The 24,037-nt window shown below is 34.0% G+C and overlaps 1 protein-coding gene across 5 annotated transcripts in view; it reads right to left on the bottom strand.

The window, feature by feature from the left end:
• Positions 1–24,037, bottom strand: part of SNX13 (sorting nexin 13) — a 133,715-nt gene that overhangs the window by 82,245 nt on the left and 27,433 nt on the right. For all 5 annotated transcript variants that reach the window (XM_053218364.1, XM_053218362.1, XM_027072009.2 and 2 more), the window contains exons 2-5: positions 8,051–8,163; positions 3,817–3,919; positions 2,052–2,141; positions 986–1,107 (exon numbers count right to left, since the gene is read on the bottom strand). In XM_053218364.1, the coding sequence (XP_053074339.1) occupies positions 986–1,107; positions 2,052–2,141; positions 3,817–3,919; positions 8,051–8,163 (428 nt within the window). The remainder of the gene's footprint in view (positions 1–985; positions 1,108–2,051; positions 2,142–3,816; positions 3,920–8,050; positions 8,164–24,037) is intronic.

Below are 24,037 nucleotides of genomic sequence, written 5' to 3'. Positions count from 1 at the left end.
GCCAAAGCATGCAACTTCCTGCCGTGAGGCTACAGGCTGGGAGGAAAATCTGTGTGTGGAGTGGGTAACAAAATCCTTCAATAAAAAATTTTTAAAAATGCAAACTCATCCAAACATAAAATCCTTTCTTTCAAAAATAAGTAATTTCTGGATATGAAATGGCCACCCAAAAAATCAAGTAGTTTCAATGCAATAGAGACCAAAATATTTTGTCATACGAAAGGTAGTATATAAGCAAGTTTTGTAAGGTAAGAAATTTAGTGTATCTCCTAAAAATTTCTTAAAGCAAACTCATCAACTCCCTTCTGAAAATAAACTGAATATTCTCCACTGACTTAATGATCCTTTGGTTTCTTCTCCCCCTAAAAGCACTTCTACTAGGTACGTGTCAAAAGTAAAAGAGGAGTTATACTGAAACTACTTCCATGGCACTAAAATAAAACAGAGTATCTGGATAAGAGGGGGGAAAAAAAGGTATTCTCAATAAGTGGGGTGAAAGTCACATGACCAGACCTGGATGAAGAAACTTACAACCAGACAGAAATCAAGGCTTAATCAAGATCAACATCCTGTAAATATAAAGGTTAAAGAAGTATAGGTTTTTAGAGCTCCAGTTCTATAATCCGAGCGTTATCTCACAATAATAACTACTGTTCTACTTACCTTTTTTAAAAAAAATTTTTTAATGTTTATTTTTGAGAGAAAGAGACAGAGTGAGAAGGAGGGAGGGACAGAGAGAGAGGGAGACAGAATCTGAAGCAGGATCCAGGCTCTGAGCTGTCAGCACAGAGCCCGACGTGGGGCTCGAACTCACGGACCCTGAGATCATGCCCTGAACTGAAACTGGCCACTTCACCAACTGAGCCACCCAGAAGCCCTCTACTTACCTTTCAATAATCAATTTCCCCCTTCTATTTAAAAGTCATTTTCCTTACTGGTATAAACAATATATTTTAAATTTTTCTGCATCAAACAGTGACCTTACCTAGTAGCAAATTGAATGAGTGCATTTTGAAGAGTCTGCCTAATTTCAAGAAGAAAAGATTCATCATCACTTAGTGTATAATACCAGTACTGGACATAATCCCTCAAGGAAAACTGGATAACCTAAAACAAAAATATTGGGGAAAAATACAGCTTTAGGATTTAAAAAGGATCAGTGGCGAATTAAAACCTGAAAGGATTTTTTATCAATTTATATTTACTCTCTACACACTAAACTGTGATTTAAAAAAAACTGTCTTATCTGTGGTCAATCCCCACCCATATTCAGGTAAAGACAGAGTCTGCAAAAAACATAAATTTTCAGTGCCATGATACAATCAAGAGTTTAATTAGTTCAATGGAATGAGGTGCAAAATAATACCAAATGACCCTAATTCTCAAAAAGAAACCTCTTTTCCAAGATTATATCTTCAAATATACTGCAGTCAAATTACCAAAAAAGACAAAGGAGTTCACTTAATTCTAGGACCTTGGATACTGCAACAGTATTAAAGCAGCCTATAAATAGCAAATAATACAACTTGATGTGTATTATTTTTGAGAATCAGGTACACTAAATATGGCTCATCTACAAAAGAAATGTTAGAATTTTAAAGTACACATAATAATCATATAATTAAATAAACATCAATGAAAAATATCTGGGAGGAGAAAAAAAATTTGTAATCTAATTTTTAAATATTTTTTTAATCAAATCAGGTATATCCATTTAAAAAACAATAGGAAAAAAATATCTGATTTACCAAACCACCAAGCTTGTTCATCAGCTAAAGAGCATTTTAACTTTAAAATAATTAGAAATATTATCAAAGAAACTTTTTTCTAAACGCAAATTCAAACAAAAGGCTTGAATATTACATAAACCCCTTCATTATGAATGATTTCTCAAATAAGGTACGTACCATGTTTAAATACAGGATCCAAGGACAGCATAATAAATTTCCAGCATATTACATATATAACAAAAAATATTTCCTAGTATTTTCAAAAGAAATAAACCTTATTACACAATACAAGGTATGCAAATACCACAAAGGAAAACTCACTTGCTGGAGAGGTTCATCAATTATATTGGCACCTGTCAATCTTCTATCAATCTTTATAGTCCTGGCTTCTCGTTTCATTTCTTCTAAGCACTTAAAGAAAATAATAACATTTTACTGCACAGTTTCTTAATTTAAAATCTCTATAGTTCACTTCTAACTGAATATTCATTGTAACTTTCCTGCAATCTTCAAGTCAGTCAATAATAGCCCTATTTCTTAAGGCTCTGGTATAAACCAAACACCAGCTCTCAAAGTTTCTCTAACAAAGTTAGACACCCAGAAAAAAATTCTATTGTTATCCTCAAAAATTTAAAAAAAATCAGCAAATATTATTTATAATGTGAGAAAACTGAAAAGATATTGTTGCTGTATTTCAATTAAACTTCAAAGCCCTAAGTTAGTGTTTCAGGTGAGTCAAATTAATAATTGTCTTTATTAAACTCTCCTCTTCTCCCTTCCCAGCCTATATACACAGCTGCCAAATGAATATATTTTAATTAAATTTATTTAGGGATGATTTTTAGCAACTAAAGAAAATGAATTCCTCTCTTTCTCTGTAGTCTTCAGAAAGATCAGTGGACTGGAAAAACAGTGAAAATCAGTGGGACACTCTTCAATTAAAAATATGAGCAAATAGCAAAGCACAAATATATATATATAAAACATAGGCTTCAAATTATAACATGCAACTGCTAAGACTTTTTTCATAAAACATACTTATAAATCATTTTAGAAATAGCAAATGAAAATCACTCTTTTTATTTGATGTACTAAAAAACAGATTATAAGACTTAGCTAGTCTTGACTGTTATTATTTCCATTTAGGATATTAATTTTTAACATATTTCCCATCCTATATTATGTACCATTCCAATGAATGAAAAGTAATGGATGGCTAAGAAACAATTCAAAAAGAAAAGGTTCATTTCCTCGAAAAGATTTGTGAGCAAACTCAAAAGAGTACGTATTAACAGGAATTCTAAAGGAGGGCAGAAGAAAGTCTCAAAGAGATTTTAAATGTTAAGTATTAGAAGAAAAAAAAATATTAATATGAAAGTTACTAGGATGGGGTGAAATTCTTTTATTTCAGGAATATAAAATAATACTGTATATTACTATCTCTGCATCTCCTACATCTTAGCACATAATGGACAAGTTAATAAATGTAAAGTTAAAATACAGGTATCAACTCCAGACCATTTGTCTCTCTTCATACAAGATGAGACAAACCATCCTGAATACCCAACAATTGAAGGCAATGCAAATCTGAAGCTTATTTATAATACTGAATTCCAATTTATTTTTATAGGTTATGATATAAAAAATGGAAATATACCAACATTCAAGATGTTGGAGATATATATATATATGTATAAAACTGGGCCTAAATTATTAAAATTATAGATACTGCATAGCCTAACTGCAAGCTGTATTTTCCAAGTCAGTTAAAGAAAAGTGCCCATTTTCTTTTCTCCGGTTTCTATGTAATTTACTTCATTCCAAATTTTGAAATCTTATGTTAAGATAGCAGGATGAGGGCCCAAATTTCTATCTTTTCCTAAAACTTGCATTTCCACTTTTTAACATCTAACATTAAAAAAGTTTTCCAAGTAATCTTTTAAAAATGCATTTTCTAAGCATGATCATTGACAGTGAGCATTAGTGAATTACAGGAAAATCTGCCAAGCCATATACAGGTGATCACATTATCATCACCGCATAGAAAAGGACTTTGAGGTTTCACACATTCCTTTACTCTATTTACCTTAGGAATCCCAGTGGATGTTGGAGGAAGAAATGAGTGTTCACACTGTTCTAGGTACTTCTCTGAGTTTGTTTTTCCAAACAGGAGAGTAACCACAAAACCCCTGGGGGAAAAATTAATTTTAGATACAAAAATAAAATTTTATTATAAGTTAACACATCTATTACCAAATGTATTTTTCAGGTTTAATAGATGCCCTGTCATTCACTAAAAAGTCAGTTTTTGACTTTGGCAAGGCAAGTAACTGACAATTTTGTTATGTTCTGAAGTTTAAAACAACTATAAATATTTTATGAATTTACACAAGAGTACCTTTCAAAGTTTTTATACAATATACTTCATAAAGAATCCCAGGCAACAAGTTCAAACTTTAGGAAAGTCAGCCCTCAATAAGTAAGTAGGTTAGCTAACCAAAGACAAATAGGATCTAAATCCATAGCTAAAATCACACGTTTCTGTAGTTAACTGATTAATGTGAGATAGTAATATAATTTCCACTATGGAAATAAAATAAAGAAAGGCTATACAGGAAAAAAAGAGATTTAATTTATAGTTTAAAGTCAGACTGGAAATTAAAGATACATATAAATATATCCCGAAGGCTAATTGTTTTGAAATAATTACAGAGTTGCGGTAAGACAAAAACTGGTTTAGAACTGCTTTACTGTATTTACTAAACGTTATCAATATTTTCTATATTTAAAATTTACCACTTAAATCTCAGCACCACTAAGTAGATAGGAAATCCATTAAAAAAAAAAAAAAAAACATCAAATTCTAACTTTACAATGATCTTGGAGTAATCTTCCAATGATTCAAAGGCTGTGGTGACAAGGGAACTGTGAAAAATTAACTATGGTCAGCCTCAACTACTGAAAGGAAGATTCTCAAAGTTCTCTGCTTTCTGTGGCTATCTGCTCCTTAGTATAAGCACCACAAACGCAGAAAGGGGAGTGGAGAAAAACAAGTCATATGAGCCCATGTCATCAATTCTATTTTTGTTTCTTTTTAAAAGGGCTGGCCTCAGAATTACCAAAAATTTCACCTGTCTTGCATCTGCTATTATTAGTAAGAATCAAGCTGGCCCCATATTTCAGTTTTATCTAGTGATATGTACATTTACAGACACAATAAAATGCTTACATTAACAGTGCTAACAAAAATATTATCATGAAACAGACTGATAAAACACTAACCTTTGTCCAAAGTATGATAGTAGGAAAGTAAGAGAAGGAACAGTTTGATCTTACAAAGAACCTAATTAATAGTTTCAGCCTTGAGGTTTAAGTAAAATCAGATGCTACAAATGACTGTATCATCCAATACAACAGAACTACATGAAATAGCCCATAATATAGTATCAATAGCATCCCCAAAATTTTTTTAAAAAACACACACAAAAAAATCCCTAAATGATCTTCCTTCCAAAAGTTTTCTTTTTATTAGAAAATAAGGAATTAGCTTTGACTATAAGCAAAATATATACATTAGCAACAATGTAGAAGGGCAAACTGCAGAACAAAAACAAAAGGTGGTTGCCATAGGAAATGTATTAATTCCTCTCAAACTTGCATTTTTAAGGGGAAAAAATAACTTTAAAAACTTGCACAATAAAAAAGCACTAAAATTAAGAAATGGTTAGTATATGGAATGTAATTATTTTACTTAAGATTGATATTTAAAAACCTATTTTCGTTCTTACAATTCATAAAGCATTAAACCATACAAAGTTAAAGAAAAGACAATCATTCTTTGTAAAGACAAAATAGGAAAGATGTGATTCAGGAATTATGGTACTCATTGACCATAACAGAGTTAATTGAGAAATGCTTAATTAACTAACCCCCTGAGACAATTTTGGGAGGCCCTTAGTATTTAAGTTAAAGTTCCCTTACTATAGCAGGGAATTTCATGGAGATCAACAACCTGGGACAGAACATCTGATCAATTTATGACATAATGCCAACTTAGCATTTCAGACCCTACCATGTGACTCTTCATATTATCTACCCAGAGTTTTAGTGGCCTTCACACACCCTTCAAAATTCCATCTTATCTAAAAATTTACAGAACTTTAGAAGTGTCTAAAAAATATTTTGAGATTACTTCTTGATAAATCTGCAGACTCACAAAGGGAACAAGAAAAGTTACCATGACTCTGAAATGAATGGACTCATCACCCTTCCCCTTTTCCAAAACTTTATATGGAGCACTTTCGTGTAAGAGAAATGATTCTCCACTCCTCCACCTTCCAAAGGATTCTAGAGCTCCAGCTGACAAATAAAGTTGCAATTTCCTCCCTTTATGAAATATTGGAAAATATTCTGAAATCCTTCTCCATCACTTTTGCCAAAGTTTTATTCATTTAGTGAACAGAAGAAATCTCTCCTTTTCAGAGAAACATGTCAAAACAGTCTCCTTTCCAATCGGTAAAATCAACATGAGCCTATAGAGAAGAGGTGCAACCATATAGTTATGCAACCATGCTGCTCTGGTCTTAATTTGTAACAAAGAAGTCTAATTTATGAAGCAAAGAAGGCTGCAGACCTATAAAGTCTTCAGTCATCTTTATCATCAACAAAGATATTCAAAATTTTACTTATCTAATTCCTATGGCTTATTTCTAATTGCTTCAGTATATAGTATCATATCTAAGCAATAATGATGAAAATATTCAATCTGAAATATAGTTTTAGGAATAGTCCTTGAGGTAAATGTTTGATTTCTCACTTGTTCTACAAACAGTGGGTGCACTCCCTATAAAATGGCTACACATAACTTTCAAACCCTATTGTGAAAGAGGTGGGTGGTGTTATGTACATTTAGAAGTCAGTTCTTGAGTATCTTACACGGTCTCTCAGGACACAGTTTATATATGCTATTCAATTCAGCTAAGTTCTCTAAACCTATAGGTTCAAATAGCTCTTCCAAATATTTGGGGTCTCAAAAGATTTTTTAAAAAGAACTCAAGAGTGTGCCTAGGTGGCTGTGTCAGTTAAGCACCCAATTCTTGACTTTGGCTCAGTCATGATCTTACTACGGTTCGAAAATTTGAGTCCCATGTCAGCCTACTCCACGATGACAGCCAGAAGCCTGCTTGGGATTCTCTCCCTCTCCCACCCTCCACACTGGTGCCCGTGCTTGCTTTCTTTCTCTCAAAATACATAAACTTAAAAAAAAAAAAAAGAACTCAAAGGTATGCATTCCACAATTACATAAATGTATCTTAAAAATACAGACACACACACAAACATATATGTACATTCACACACACATAGTAACAACAAAATACTCAGCTAAGCGACCTTGGTTTGAGTATCTAAATAACAAGCATCTACCTCTGTTTTCTATAGATTTTCTCATATACAACTCACATCTGATACCAAATGCTCCATATAGGAAGCTATAGTAAATCATGACTGAAACCTCTCTTGTAAAGGATTATCAATTCAAGGTAAAGCATAAACACTGTTAACCAAACAAACATGAAGAGAAAAAGGCAAAATCGGTTGTTTGAATTTTCTATAACAAAGTAACAGCATTCCCAAAGGGAAATTAACATTGTTTGAAGTCTAATCAATGAAACAGTATCTTCTATACTATATAAAACTGGAATCATCTCAATATAACTTATTAATATAATAGATTTAAAATTTTTTCACTCCTAAAAGGTAATAACACCAAAAGGAATAAAAACTCTTTAAAACTGTCAAATTATACGAAAAGTTTATATCATTGGAAATTGAAAGCTTTTTGAAAATGATTACGCATATTTCTGATACAAATTACAATCACCATTGCTTTTTTTTTTTTTAATGTTTATTTTTGAGAGAGAGACAGAGAGCTCACACAAGCACGAATGGGGGGGGGAGGGATAGAGAGAGAGGAGACACAGAATCCTAACCAGGATCCAGGCTCTGAGCTGTCAGCACAGAGCCCGACACAGGGCTCGAACTCACGAACTGGGAGATGATGACCTAAGCCAAAGTCGGATGCTCAACCGACTGAGCCACCCAGGTGTCCCCATTACGTTGCTTTTATTTTATCAGGTATCTTAATTTTATTTCATTTAACTTTGGTAAAAAATAATTTGCAAAAAAGAGCATTCACAAACCATACTTCCATTTCTCATGGTCATTTTTTTCTTCTTCTTGAGGTCTCATGGTCATTTGTTTCAATTTTTAACAACAGAGTATGACATAGCAATTATAAGATTATCTTTGAGAATACTTACCCACCCACAAAGCAGAGGATATAAAATGCCAAATAAAATATTACAAAGGGTCCAAAGGTTATTAGAGAAAGGACAATGCCAAGGCTTCCCCATCCCCATATGGATAGACTGGTCTGAAATAAAGAAAAGGAAAATAATTTTTAATAAATAAATTTCCATATGAATTAGAAAAGAACAAACAAAACTTTTACATCCTTTCAACATATACAGTGCTATTTGCAGTATTTGTTACATATTTGTTTTTGAAAATGTTAACTACATTCTTGGAGACTTATCTCTAAGAAACAATATACAGAATCTATATGTAGAAAGGGATTTATAGTACATCAGCAATGATTTTTTAAAAATCTAGTGGCAATGTAAAAGCACAAAAGCAATCATTACACAAACTGTTGAATGATATGGTGGCATGAGAAATGATAAAAAAAAGTATTTATAAAAACATTTACATATGCACACATATATATAAAAGGTTAAATAGCCTCCAAAGTTGTACATGTTTAGAGTATTTCATCTTAAAACTAAGTTCCAACAGAAATACAGTATAACAACATTTTTTAAAACTTAAAATTTCAAGGTAAGAAATCCACATCTCACTGAAAATTTTACTCAAATTTACATAGAAATTTATAAAATTATAATTGCACAACTTCCAATTTTCAGTTACCAAAATATACCATGAGCTCAAAAAACATTTCCAAAATTCTCAATCCTTAAAAATAAACAAAAACCCGTTTTGTTTAGAATTATACCGTATTATACATTTAAAATACTCCTTTTGTTGAAGGCAAACTGGATTTTAGCAATTTAAGTCCTTACGAATAAATAAACGTATTCAATTCAGTAAGTTCCTACATGCATTTGCCTTGCACTGTGAGGTCTACAAAGGATGCACTTGTCCCATTCCTGCCATCAAGGAGCACAGAGAAGAATGTCTTACAGGAATGAAACAATTAGACACTGAACCAAAAGAAAATAATAGAAAGCATTATAAGATGCTAAAGTGAACAAAGTTAATGACCAAAAAACTGGAATAGACAGTAAGTTCTATGGATTATGAGAGAAAGAACAGTTTTATTTATTCATTCATTCCTCAGTCAATGAATGTTTCTTATGTGCTATAAGCTGAAGGTGCTTGGGGAAACCACAAGGAACAAAACATATCCTCATAAGGCTACTTTCTAGAAAAGAGAGCGATAAGCATACTCTCATAAATTTACACATTTGCATAAGTTTACATTCCAGAAGGGGAAAAAACAAGTAATAAATAAATGTACAGTTATATCAGCCAGGGAAAAGTGCTATGGAGAAAAATAAAGCAAGTACATATGATTGCTATATAAGTTATATATATAGGACTATATAGGAAGCTTTCAGCTAGATGACATATGAACAGAAATCTTAGAAAAGATTTATTTAAGTATAATTTATAATAATGAGTCTTCCTACCCCAAGTAATGTTTTTCCATTTATTCATATCCTCTTTAATGTCACTCTGTGGAAATTTTAAACATTTCTTCGTCTATATAAGGCTACTTCAATCTTGTTCGTTTGTATTTATTATCCTTTTTCCTCATTCTGGCCACTATTACCTTTTTAACCAGAGGACAGAACACCCACTGATGAAGTTTCTGCTCTGACCTCATGATTTCCTCCCTGAATCAGCTGGGGAAACTATTTCACCTACAGAAGTGGTCTCTGACTTCTAAGAGCTGAAAGTAAACCATGGGGATTTAAAATACAAAAGCAGTCCAATCCTTTTGCTGAACATCCAGTACCTGATCCACACTACAGTACAGCCAGAGGCCCAACTATGGAAAGCAGATGCTATTTCCCAAGATTCACTCAAAACCTTACCCACTGAATTCCCTGCAAAGAGTTCTCATACACTCTCAGGAAAGCTGAAACCAGACTATGACCCAAATACTTTAATCAATCTACCTTCTCCATTGAGATCTGGCCTAATATTTACAATATTATTCTTTCTTTACAATGTTAGATTTATGCTTGCTAGCCAGTTTGTCAAAACTAAACAACTTACTGCTTGGATATTTTAAGAGGTTTTAAAATGAAACGAAGCAAACTGGCTATCTCTGTAGATAAAGAGAGGAAGCATGCAATTGGAGGACAACCCACAGGAGGCTTCTCAAATATTCAGTAGGGTTCTATTTCTTAATCAACTGTTTGCCTTAAACTGAATAAATGTAATATTTCTTCTATGTGAATCATACATCTCACAATTAAAAAAAATTTCAAAGAACAATCACAGTTAGTTAATATGGGGAAGATTATTTAATGCAGCAGTTAGTTAACATGGTAGATGCTCGAATGTCTAAAACATAAGTTTTCAGAATCTTGTCTCTTCTCATTTGAAAATGGTAGCAAAATGATCAAAAAAATAAATTATTACTCATTCATTCTACAAACAGTTGTCAATATCTATCACAATGTGCCAGGCACTAGTGACTTAACGGTGAACAAAATAGACATTACTGTCATAGTTTTAAAATTCTACAAGAGAAGACCCTTTAATTGTGAAAGAAATTTTTATATTCCAGAGACTAATAAAATTAAGCATGTCAAATCAAGCAAGTCAGGGGCTCATTTATAGTTAATGTCAAATTTTAAACTGTTCATGGAAACACCAGAATAGTGAATTGTCCAAAACTAGAAAGTTTCATGTTATTCCAAGTGTTCCCAGATATAATGTAATTGGTTGATATTATTATGTTATTATTTGGTGAGATTAAGAAAAACAACTAATCTTATACCATATAAAAATCTTGAGTTCTAATTATTTCCTAAGATGATAAAATTTAGGATAATTCTGTACCACATCAGAAACTTTTTACAAATTCAAATAAGTATTAATTACCTCAAGAACTGACCTACCATGGAAGCCAAAAAATAGAAACAGACCTCTATCACAGTGATTTACATTAAAATAATACTTGATATATTATCATTTTCTCCTCTAAATACAATAATCAACACCAAAATACCCATGCTATGTGATTCCCTAAACTCACGGACTTATCAACTAGGCATTGGAAGAAATTGTCAAAATCATCTACTCTAGTGCTTCTCAAACTTTAAGGACCTTAAATACAGACTCTTAAAATGCAGATGCTGATCCATTATCTCTGTGATTCTTTCATTTCTAACACGCTATCAGAACTGTTTAGAACTAAGAACAACTATCTATTTATAACTTTCCTTAATCTCTAGGTCCACAAAACCTTTTCCACAACTCCAAAATTCAAAAAGCTTTGAGAACCAAAACTGTACCAAACATTCTAAATACTATCTCATTTATTTCGCAGAACATTTTATGAAGTAATCAAGAACTTAGTACAGCATAGTGCCCCAAAAGTATGGACTCTGGAGTTAGACTGAGTGCAAATCTCACCTTTACTATTTATTAGTTGGGTAATCACCAAATGCCTTAATTTCCTCACCTATGTGGCTGTTGTGGGGAGTAAATGAGTCCCTGGTCTTGTATTCAATTTTACCTTAATCACAATTATTCCTAGTTTAGCAAGAGAGAAACCAAGCCACAGAGAAGCTTAAAATAAAAAACTGCCCAAGGTCATGCAAGCTAGTAAGTATAGAAGTGAGATTTGATTCTAGGGAAATCCCAGCTCCTTATTAAACCTTAAAATTTGTCACTGACAACTACCTAAAGTTAAATCACAAAAAGAAAAGAATGTTAAAATCATCAACGAGTGCTTCCCTTTATCCAAAAATTAATCAATTTAATACGCTTCCCAAGATATTAGTCAGAAAATGTCTTGTAATGAATATAATAAATCCCTGGTCTGAATATAAGTATATAATTTTTATTATTAGAAAATCAACATAACCATGTATACCCTACGTAAGTAACGGAAAGAATTTCAAGGGTCTCAATTTATGAGTATGTCCTCACACCTATACACAGACATCAGTGTGGCTTTGAGCACAGGGACACATAGACATAAAAACTGACCCCTGCTTCCAAGATGTTCAAGAACCAAGAAAGGATAGTGCCTCCTGACAACAGGAAGCAAGTGGAAATAATTTTCCTTGTAATATTTTATACCTATCAAGTCCTATTGATATCTATTTCATCTGTTCCTCACCATAGTCTCTTATGATAGTAAAGGTAGCATCATATAGTGGTAAGAACACAAAGAAAATACAGAGTCAGTTTACCACTAACATTCTGTGTAACCTCTGTAAAATCACTCTCTTTGATCCAAAGTTCCCATTAGCACAGTAAGTGGACTCTCAAGTCAAATCTAACTGTTATAGATTAAGTAACTTTCTTCATAATGACACAGCTATTTCAATGCAAAGCCAGACCCAGATTCTCCTGGCTATAGGAGAATGGGACTAAGTGGAAAGAGCTATTTTATTTTAGATCACATAAAAAACAGATGGTCAGAGCTCCCACAACATGGACGTCAGACTGTGATGTAAGTCTCACTAGAATGGGTCAACCACCCTCAGGGTTATAATGACCTGGTATATCTGAACACATTATATGGCATAGGGCAGCCAGACAGATAGGGATGAGAATCTTAAAACTGATACTACTTCAGCGCCAATTTGGGTCACAGAAGTCATATGATTTCTTATGAAATCTTACTTCTTATGAAACTTTACTTACTTAACAAAAAAAATAAGTACTCATAAGAAGGGTAGCCTTATTGTAACTATATGGAACCTTGTCTTATTCAACATTATGTAATAATTTAACCAAAGCCTGGTACAAAGAAGTTGTTCACTAATTATGTAACTATTTAATTTACTAACTAGAGAAGTAAAATGAAGGGGATGGAAGGAAAGGGGAAGGGAGAAAAGGAGGGGAAAGGGGAAATGGCAAGAAAGGAAGAAGGTCTAGGAAAAGTGAAAAGGAAAAGCAGCCTAAATTGAAGTGCTCCTCCACCCCTCACCTTATGGCTTTAAGCAGAGCTATACATTCTTTCTAGTACAAACCATACCAAATTCCCACTCTCAAAAATCACTCAAAAAGCTGGACTTTGTTCTTCCACGAGACTGATGTACAAAAAAGCTTTCCTTAGGCTGCCTCAACACATGCTCACGGCATCCCACCTTATTATTTCCTTTTCAGGGAGGAAGTCACAGAACAGGAGCCACACAGGGATCATGAGTACATTTGCTGGGGCAACTGGTCCCAAACCCCGCTTTTCACACTCCAGGGACACAGGAATAAAGATCCTCTTCCACTCACTCTTACTTAAGATACCTAGTATATTCTTGGGAGGACAGTTAAAGACTACTGTGATCGGGTGTATTGAGCCAGGGGAGATAGAGGGCCTGTGGAAAGGGTAGACACCTCAGGCAATGACCCTGGTCTCCAAGATGGCTGAACACCCAAGCTGCAAAGGTAACAGCCACTGGATACTTGTGGAGTTTCTCCTACCTCTCCCAATCGGGGGTGTGTATTTTTAGTTCTCTGGTAATAGAACCTTCTCCCTTATAAGAAAAGTGTATTGTTCAACTGTTACAGATTTTCAAGAATGAATTATATACAAATAAACAGATGACCGCTTGAACAAACCCTTCACTTTTTATTAGAGCAGTAGTTATAAAAGGTCATAGACTACCACACAATTATACACAATCAGGACTCCTAGCATCCAATGACAAAGAATATACAAGCTACAATAAATTACTGTTTTTTAAACTAGATTACTGTCAATTACCACATACCTATACACAGTTTGAAAACAATAGCAGGTACATTCATAATATGCATTTGTTTATTCAGGATACAAACTACGTTATAGGCTGCAGACCCTCTTCTCATCCCCACAGCCCATACACTGGGAATCACTGAATTGGAGTCTTGATGTAACTGTAGTATTGAAAACAAAAGAAAACAAAAGACTGTATTAACTGAACACTTTCTCTTATACAGGAAAAATCATAAAATTATTTAAAATGTGGATGAGGCAGTATAGCAAAGAATAGTCCTGACAGGCTTCCAATAAATACTCAAAGCCTCAAATTGAAAAACTACTTTATCAAAGTTTCCCGAATTTCTAATAAAAGGTCTATAGTAGATACACAAGAATGAAATAAATTAATCAAAGGAGCTTTTCAGAGACTACATATTTCTAGTTACACATACTGTTTTGGAGTCTATGTAAGTAATAAATCTCAAAAATAATAGAGATATGTTTAAATAATAAACCTTCAATCTCCATCAAAAAGAAGCAAAAATAGATTCTTTTCCTAATGTTTCCATTTGGCAGATAAAGGTCTATTTTTAATTTGTTTATGAAAGAGACAAACATATGTGTGTATATATATGACATACAAAAAGGAAAAGTATTCCCTAAAAAATAACTGATTAACACAAAAATTTTAAACGTACCAAAGAATAAGACAGTTAAATTTCTAATTATGTGCTACTAGAATCCATCAAGATATCAGAACGGAAAATACCGGTTCTATGTATTCTACACAAATTGCATTTTTTTTGGTATCAGCATATTGACCCTGATTATTCTGAATTCAACTACATATTAGTAAAGTATGTATATAGCTATCATTCACCTAAGAAAGAGAGTTATAAATAAACACACATTTGCTTATTTTTTTAATATAAGTATATACAGATACTTTTTTAAATGATTTATGAGGAATGAAGAAAATGGAGGTAGAGGAGACAATTATAAGAACTAGACATCTAAAAATACTTTGCTGTGTGGATCTGATTTTGTAATGGTATAAATACGTTTATACCATCAAAAGCAAAGTAAACTCAACCTAACTATATACTACTAATGTGGAAGAACCACACAGAAAAACTATTTTAAGTGATTTTACAGTACAGTTATTCAACTGTGGATCATCAGTGGTATGCACTCTAATAACAATAACAATGAAAATCTAATAGTGTGCTTCAGTAGAAAAATAGTGTTGACAGTTCCACTAAAGCGAACCAGGGCTATTGAAGCAATGGTTGATTCCAAGACTGGGGCAGGAAAGAAGTTTAAACTGGGCCTGCGCACCTTGATATACCAGAAAGCTACTATAGACTGCTGAGGACAAGTCAGAAGGACTCAGGAGAGGCGTTTGGGTGGTTCAGTCAGGCTCTTGACTTTGGCTCAGGTCATGCATGATCTCACGGTTCATGGGTTTGAGCCCCCCAAACAAATAAACTTTAAAAAAAGGACTCAAGACAACCTGAAAACGCTTTAATTGGTTAAAGATGGCATCACTAAAATTAGTAACTGCAGTGGACGGGAGCACTTCAAATATTTGAGTTCATGAAAATATGAAGACTTTTTTTAAATTCCATTAATGACCTTTAAAGGGTGCAACTCTGTTTGAAAAGTGGCACAGAATTAAGCATTTATCAGGGTAATCAGAAAGTTTATGAAAATTTAAGTTCTCTTTAAGGAAATATTCCATATAATAAAGAAGAAATGATAGAATCAGAATAGCACCATATTGCAATCCTTAATATATTAGAGGTCTAGCAGAGGAAGAAGGGAAGGAGGGAGGGAGAGAGAGAACGAACACAAACCAGATATCATATGCTTCCTGAAAGAAAAAAACACACCACCATCTATGAAATATTCTTGTATGGAGGTGGAATCAAACCTGAATCTGATTTCAGGAAATCAGAAGACTAGAGAAAATGTTATAGTACACCATGGAGATGACCTAAGCAAAAACTCGAGACTGTGAGAAACACTAAAGGGCAAAAAACCCAGAGTTCCTTCAACAAATGAAGGGTAAGAGAAAACCCATATAAGAGAAGGGGGCAAGGGAGGAAGGAAGAGGGTTTGGGAGAATCTGTGGGTAAAACTGCAATATGTAGAGCTTATTCAACTTGATTTTAACAGAAATACAGTGGAGAAAGGAAAAGAGAAAAAAGGATGAGGAAGGAAAAGAGAAATGGGTAATGGGTAATTCTTAATATTTTCTGGATATTTAATGATATTAAGTTACTGCTTATTTTTTACTTGGTGGAATGACATTATGGTTATATTTTAACAAAGAGAATCTTTATGTTTTACAGACACATGAGGAATTATTTACAGATTAAATCCTATATCTAGAATACACTTCAAAATAATTCTGTAAGTAGAGACTGGGGAAAAAGTGAAAAAACATATAGATAAAACGTAACTGCCCATGTGTTGATAAATGTCTAAGCTGGGCATGAGGATAGGGAATTCATTATATTAATCTTTCTACTTTTAATGCTTGAAATGCTTTATCAAAAAATTGTTTAAACATACACAATAATCACAAAATTTACATACATAGCAAATGTACTTGAATTTCTTAAGTAACCACTTCACAAAATAAACAGCCCACAAACATGCTCCATGTTTACACCCCAGAAAATAATTTGGGATTAAAAATTTCCCATCATCAGTTCACAGTAGAGCAACATACACTTGGCTATTATTCTTTTAGGGGCCCTGGGTAGCTCAGTCAGTTAAGCATCCAACTTCAGTGCAGGTCATGATCTCATGGTTCATGGTTTTGAGCCCCACATTGGGAACCGTGCTGACAGCTCAGAGCCTGGAACCTGCTTCAGATTCTGTGTCTCCCTCTCTCTCTGCCCCTCCCCTACTCACATGTGTCTCTTTCAAAAAGAAAAGAGAAGAAATGAAAAGAAAAAGAAAAGAAAAAGATTCTTTTAAATATGCAACTAAGTAATGAGTTTTAACATCCTATTTTTTGTGTGGTTATGTGCACATTTTATATAAGAACAACTATTCAAAATAATTATTTTAGGGGATTTCATATGATTCTATAATAATTACATAGCTATGTACTGGGCCTTAATTATACAAAGATGTATCAGTTTGTCCTCAATATGCTCACAAACTAAATAAATAAAATACACTTGTAATGACAACATAGAACAGTGATTAAGTATCACAATAAAAAGATTTACAAAGTGGAAATACAGAAAAGATAAAGCCTCTAGAGCAAACTCCTTTGAAATTGCCTTCAAAAGGCAATTTTGCAGTTAAGAAAATCAATCTCTTTTCTTTACAGTCACCTACTTTTTTTCCATCAAAATGGTATTACCCAAAACTGATTACAAACTTTATTCACTAAAGTTCTGGTAATTTCCAAAAATAAAAACTCCAACTGAACAAAGATTCACAGATGCTAAGGCTATTCAAGAGAAAGTACCCTTGGATTTAAAAGTAGGACAGAGAATGTCATTTGTTTACTGAATTTAAGCCTAATGCTCAAGGCTATTTATAATGTTATCCCTAAATATATTTAAAGATTCCATTTATAAATGGCAACAAAGTAAGTTGTGAGGGATAAATGCACTATTCAAGAACTTCCAAAAAGCTACACATAATCAAAGACATTCTTTTCAACAAATGATACTGGGAAAAATAAACATCCATATGCAAAAAAAAAAAAAAAAAAAAGAAAGAATTTAAGACAACATATCTTATAACTGTCATAAAAAAGTAACTCAAAATAGATCAAAGACCTGAAAGTAAAAGACAAAACTATAAAACTCCAGAAGAAAACATAAGAGAAAACCTACATGACCTTGAGCATGATGATGACTTTTTAGCTACAACACCAAAGACAACCCATTAAGAAATAAATGATAAACTGCACTTCATTAAAATTAAAAACTTCTGTTCAGCAAAAGATAGTATCACAATAAGTAAAAGATCAACCAGAGAGTAGGAGAAAATATTTGCAAAAGACACATCAGATAAAGGAGTTACCCAGAATATACAAAGAACTCTTAAAATTCAAAAATAAGAAAACAAACAATCCTAATTAAAAAATGAGCCAAAGACTTTAATAGACACCTCACTGAAGAAGATATACACGCAAATAAGCATGTGAGAAGATATTCTACATCATATGTCATCAGGGAGATGTGAATTAAAACCACAATGAGATACCACCACACATCTATCAGAATGGCCAATATCCAGGACACTGACAACACCAAATACTGACATGACGTGGGACAACAGGAAATCTCATACACTGCTAGTGAAAAGGTAAAATGCCATTCTGGAGGTCAATTCGGCAATTTCTTACAAAACTAAATATACTCTTACCATATGATCCAGAAATCATGCTCCTTGGTATTTACCCAAAAGGAATGAAAACATGCCCATAAAAAACCTGCACAGAATTTATTTAAAGCAAGTGTATTCATCACTGGCAAAACTTAGAAGCAACCAAGATGTCCTAAAGTAGTTGAGTAGATAAACTGTGGTATGTTCAAACAATGGAATATTATTCACCACTAAAAAGAAATGAGCTATCTAACCATGAAAAGACATGGAGAACTTTAAATGTGTGTTACAATGTTAAAGAAGCTAATATAAAAAAGTTACATACTGTATGATTCCAACTATATAACATTCTGCAAAAGGCAAAACTATGAAGACAATAAAAACATCAGTGGTTGAGGGAGACAAGATAGGAAGATGAACAAGTAAAGAGTACAGAGAATTTTTAGGGGACTGAAAATACCCTGGATGATATTATGATGGATATGTTATTATACTTCTGCTGCAACCCACCAAATGTACAACACGAACAAAGGTGAACCCCAAGGTAAACTAGAGTTTGGGTGATTATCATGCATCTATTTAAGTTTAGCCTCCACAAAATCTACCATTCTTGTGAGAGATATATAAGGGAGACTACATACATGTATATGAGAACAGAAAACAGATGGGAATCTCTATACCTTCCCCCCAATTCGTAAACTGAAAATTGCTCACCAAAAAATCTTTTAAAAACTACATATAAATAATCACAAGTACAAAATGATTTCACAAAGAGAGAAAATGATAACAAGATGTCATCAGTCATAAATTAAAAGAACAAATGCTAAAAGTCAAACTCAAAATTCATGCAACTTTTAATAAAATGTAAAAAAAAAAAACCACAGAACTATTTTTATATATTAAAATCAACTATTTAAATTCACTTCACAAATTTCATAATCTCTCATCTTAGTATAGGAAACTAGAGATCAACCACTCTGACACAGAAAACTACAAACACAGATAAACTACAAACATATAAAAAATATGTATCACCTAAGTATGGAAAATTATTAGATCATCAAAATTTTGGTTGATATAATATACCAGCACATACTTCAATTCCACTTAGACTCCCCTCTCCACCCAAAGAAAATTACACTTCCCTTATTCAGGCTCCTTAGTAAATAAATACCTCTTACAATCTAGTATGATATGGTGAAAAGCCAGTGAATTCAAAAATTAATCATCAAATTCTAACATTTTGTGGCACTATTTTAAATATAATTTTTTTTAATTTTTTTATTAGTTTTCTTTATTTTTGAGAGGCAGAGAGAGACAGAGCATGAGTGGGGGAGGGGCAGAGAGAGAGGAGAACACAGAATCTGAAGCAGGCTCCAGGCTCTGAGCTTTCAGCACAGAGCCCTAGGCGGGGCCCAAACTCAGGAACCATGAGATCATAACCTGAGCTGAAGCTGGACACTCACCCGACTGAGCCACCCAGGTGCCCCTTAAATATAATTTTTAATTCTAAGTCCTAATTTTTATACCAATGAAATTTATTTACTTACAAGAAAAAGCTGTTGCTAAAACATGCACAATCAAAACTATGACAGTTCCACTTGCAAGAATCATTACTCCTCCCTCCCATGAAGAAAAAGCAGAAAAGCCAAAGGTAAGCTCCAATATATCTATCTGATTTTCCCATGGAATGAGTAGGAGACTTCCTATAAAAATTGACTCAACAAAAAGAAATAAATCAAGATAATACAGTAAGCCCTAACAAATTAGGTGTTCTGAACTTGAAACTGACAGAAACATTATTTATCTGGGTTGCATTCTTGGGGCAAAACAACAAAGTAGAGTGGGAAGGGTGTGAGAAAGACAGAGACAGAAACAAAGAAACACAGAAAGAGAGAGAGAGAGAGAGAGGAGAGGAGAGGGAGGGTGTTTTAATTCTGTACTTAAATATTCAGCATAAAATAATAGAAAAATATCCTCCCTAAGTGTTCAGAATCAAGACCTCAGCAAACAAGGAGCAGAGGGTAAGGAAAATTCACTGTCAGAATACTTACTGCATGTGGAGTAAGTCTCAGCCCATTTGACTTCATGACCCAATTATTATTCAATCTTCCAAACTAAGGGACTGAACCTGTCTCCTTTTCCACCATAGTCTTCTGTGGCTTCCAGTCAAGTTTCCTCTCTTATCCTAATATGCAATAGAGCCAAATATATCTCAAATATCTCAGTAGGTGATTCTGCGATCTTTGGTTGATAACTGGTTGATCTTTGTTATAAACAATTTAAGGTTGGAGAAAGGGATCAAAAAGTGGTGTGTTTTATTTGGCCAACAAATGATTTTTTTTTAATTCTTAATAAACATTTAAAACATCACATACAAATCAGAATTTCAGGCTTTTCTTGAAAAATGAAAAATTTGGGTATCAAAGAATAACATGCCTGCAAGGGAACAATGAGATAAAATTGAGTGGCAATAACCCCCATGAAAATGAGCCAGGAAGTCCTTAGTATTGCCACAGTACCAACACCTGCTAAGGTTTATCTGATTCTGGGTCCAAGATGTAATTTATCGTCAGAACTTCACAGCTGTTTTAAAGATGCCAAATGTTGACCTATAACTATGTCATTATCAAAAGTGGGAAAACAGAAGATAAACCAAGAGTAACATGTTTTAAAAATGGCAACAGTCTATTACTTAGTGGAAGCAAAGGTATAAATGCATGTGCCCATTTCATGGAAGAGACCTGAATTCACATATCTAAGTCAGGCCTTTCCTTTTCCCTAGTTTAGTCTGACAAAAAACACTTTAAAGAAGAATAAGCTAATAGTCTCTAGAAGAATCCAATGGGTAAGAAAAGGAAGGAAAAAAAATTAGGAAATCACAAATAGGGATTACAAACAGGAAACTTCTGAAATCTATTAAAGTGGTTAAGGATAAAAGGAGGGGCAATGGGGTGGCTCAGGAGGTTAGGTGTCCAACTGGTGATTTTAGCTCAGGTCATGATCTCACAGTCCTGAGATCGACCCCCATTATTGGTCTTAGTGCAGAGAGTAAAGCCTGCTTCGGATTCTCTCTCTCCCTCTCTCTCTGTCCCTCCCCTACTTGTGCTCCCTCCCTCTCTCTCTCTCCATCAAAATAAGTAAAGGGATCAAGGAAAATTAATACTGCTCTGTACATATGCCCTGATCATCTTTAAGAAAAAAAAAAAGAAAAAAAAAATCCTGCAATTCCCAGGATTCTGTTTTCACTGTCATAGAATCTTCTATACATCCAATCCCTGAGTAACTTTGTTTTCTAATCCACCACTTTTCACTACCTCTTATGTACTGTGACTTTCAGAACTGTGCCTCCAGCCCACATATGCCTCTTGAGTTTCTAAAAGTTACATTGAACTGCATACTTAACATTTCTGCCTAAGGTTCTCATGGGTACCTCAAATTCATCATGTCTAAAATTAAACTCATTACATACCTTAAATATCTCCTATATTCCCTTACTTAAAAGAAGCATCAGTGCCTATCCAATTACTGAAAAGATAAATCTCAGAGTTATCTTGGATTGTCCCCTCTTGGAACTGTCACATCCAACTAATTACATTTTATATCCTAAATATCTCTTGGGTCCTTCCCCTCTTCACCATTAAAGCCTTAGGCAAGACCTTCACTATAGCCTGCAAGACTACAATTTCTGCCTCCCCTCTATTCTATCCTCCTTACTGCCAAAATGACCTTTGAAAAGATTCTGAAATACCTGGCTATTCCATGAGCAGAACTCATTCTCTTCTGTGTATCCTTTAGGATGGATTATCTTTCCTCTTTAGCAAGAATCTCTATCAAATTCCCCTCAAGTACCAGCTCAAACTTACATGTTCCATTAAACAAGTCCTCCCTCACAAGCACATCTCTCTCCATAGAGAGAATGTTCAGTCCCTGCATTCTCTGTCTACACAGCACTATTTAAAATTCTACAGGGGCACCTGGGTGGCTCAGTCAGTCAAGCATCCGACTTTGGCTCAGGTCATAATTTCATGGCTCATGAGTTTTAGCCCTGCATCAGGTTCTGTGCTGATGGCTCAGGGCCTAGAGCCTGCTTTGGATTCTGTGTCTCCCTCTCTCGCTGCCCTCCCCCGCTTGCACTCTGTCTCTCTCTTAAAAATAAACATTAAATTTTTCTTTTTTAATTCTACAGAGTTATTCATATGTATGTGCCTTTCTAGACTGGAAGCTTCTTTCATTAATTGACTAAACATTTACTAAGATCTATCATGTGCCCACCATAGCCAAGTTCTGCGGTTTCAAAGATAAGTAAAGCACTGTTCATGCCTCAAGAAGCTCACAGTCTTATGAAAAGAATCACATATATACAAATATAAAAAAATGCAGTAAGTAAAATGATAGAAATGCATCAGCTATTACAAGGCAATAAGTGATCTGATCCAGCATGAAGAGGAGAAAGGACAACAAATCAGAGGAAGCAACCTGAAACAGGTGATACCTAAGATTAGTCTCAGAGAGTAACAGGACATAGCCAGATGAAGAACAGGGAACCTGATAAAAAGACAACAGGAATAGGCACTGAAGCAAGAAACGCTTCCATGGGGAGTCCATGGAAGGTTGTTTTTATAAAGTAGATTGTAAGAAGTATACACGATACTCAAGTTTAAACCATTCTATCAACTACCTGCAAGATTTCAAAACTGGAGACAGAAAAACCTATGAAGGGCAATTACAGTCATATTATCTAAAAGTCAGAAACAGGGCAAAGGTAGGGTGGATGGACCAAAGTCTATAGACTGGAGAAGTATCTGGATGACTCAACCAATAAACCTTGTGAGTAACTGCATGGAGCATGAGAAAGAGCCATCATCATAGCTTTTTAAGCTTCAGTAGTAACTGGGTGAACAACCAGTCACCCAAAACAACACCGAGGACAACAGGGTTGGGGGAATGTTTATTGTTTTGTTTTGTAGATGAAGAAGTCAAGTTCATTAAGGGGCATGTTGAGGGTAATATACAAGACCTCAAGTGAAGATAGTCTGCAAGCAACTGAATATAGTAATACAAGTTATTTTCAAGGAAATACTCTGGCTACAGATACAGAATTTGAAGTTATTGTCACACAAATAGTAATCTTATAAATTAGAATGAAGTAGATCATGAAGAGAGCATCAAGTCAAAACTGAAATACTGGTAACATCAACATTTTAAAGGGCAGAAAAAGAAAAATGAAGCCCATGAGGAGGGCTGAGAAGGCAAGCTTAAAAAGACAAAAAGAACCCATAACTCAGTGGAGTCCTAGAAGCTAACAGTATCTCCATAAGAAAGAAGTTATCAGCAGTGTCCAGGGGACTTGACAACAAATGGTAACTGACGATTTTACTGAGAGCAGCATAATAGAGTAGTAAGCATAGAACAACACTGCAGTAGTTTTAGGAATAAGTGGGAAGAGATTTGTATGTATGTCAGGCTCTAGGAAAAAACCTAGTAAAAAGAATACAGGTCAAATAGGTGTGACTGAGCAGTAGCTGATGGGTTCAAAGGTACAAAGACAGTCGGACCTCTAATTAATTGCAAGAGGTATAGCTGTTTCCAAAATTTAAAGTTCTTTCACCACACGGAACTTAGGTATCATGTTCAACGTTATCTCCTCATAGCTACCAAAATTCCTGGAACACAATACAATTCAAACAGTCTGTGATATGTATGAATATGAATATATGAATGAATTCAGGAGGAGGCTCCTTTTCTAATAGAACTGACCCCCCCCAAAAAAAACCTAAAAAGAAATACCCTTAGAAGCATGTGTCTAGAAGTGATAATAAGAATTATCAAGTATCTCAAGTTATCATTTCAGAGATTCATTCACAATTAATGGAACTTAATGCACAAATGTATAGGATATGATGTCCCATGCTAAGATCTTTTCAGTCTTTGCCTTCCA

The sequence above is a fragment of the Acinonyx jubatus genome, chromosome A2 (genome assembly GCF_027475565.1).
Source record: "Acinonyx jubatus isolate Ajub_Pintada_27869175 chromosome A2, VMU_Ajub_asm_v1.0, whole genome shotgun sequence".
Lineage (NCBI taxonomy): Eukaryota > Metazoa > Chordata > Mammalia > Carnivora > Felidae > Acinonyx > Acinonyx jubatus.
The sequence above is the reverse complement of the archived record's forward strand: the minus strand, read 5'-3'. Positions and strand labels throughout refer to the sequence as shown.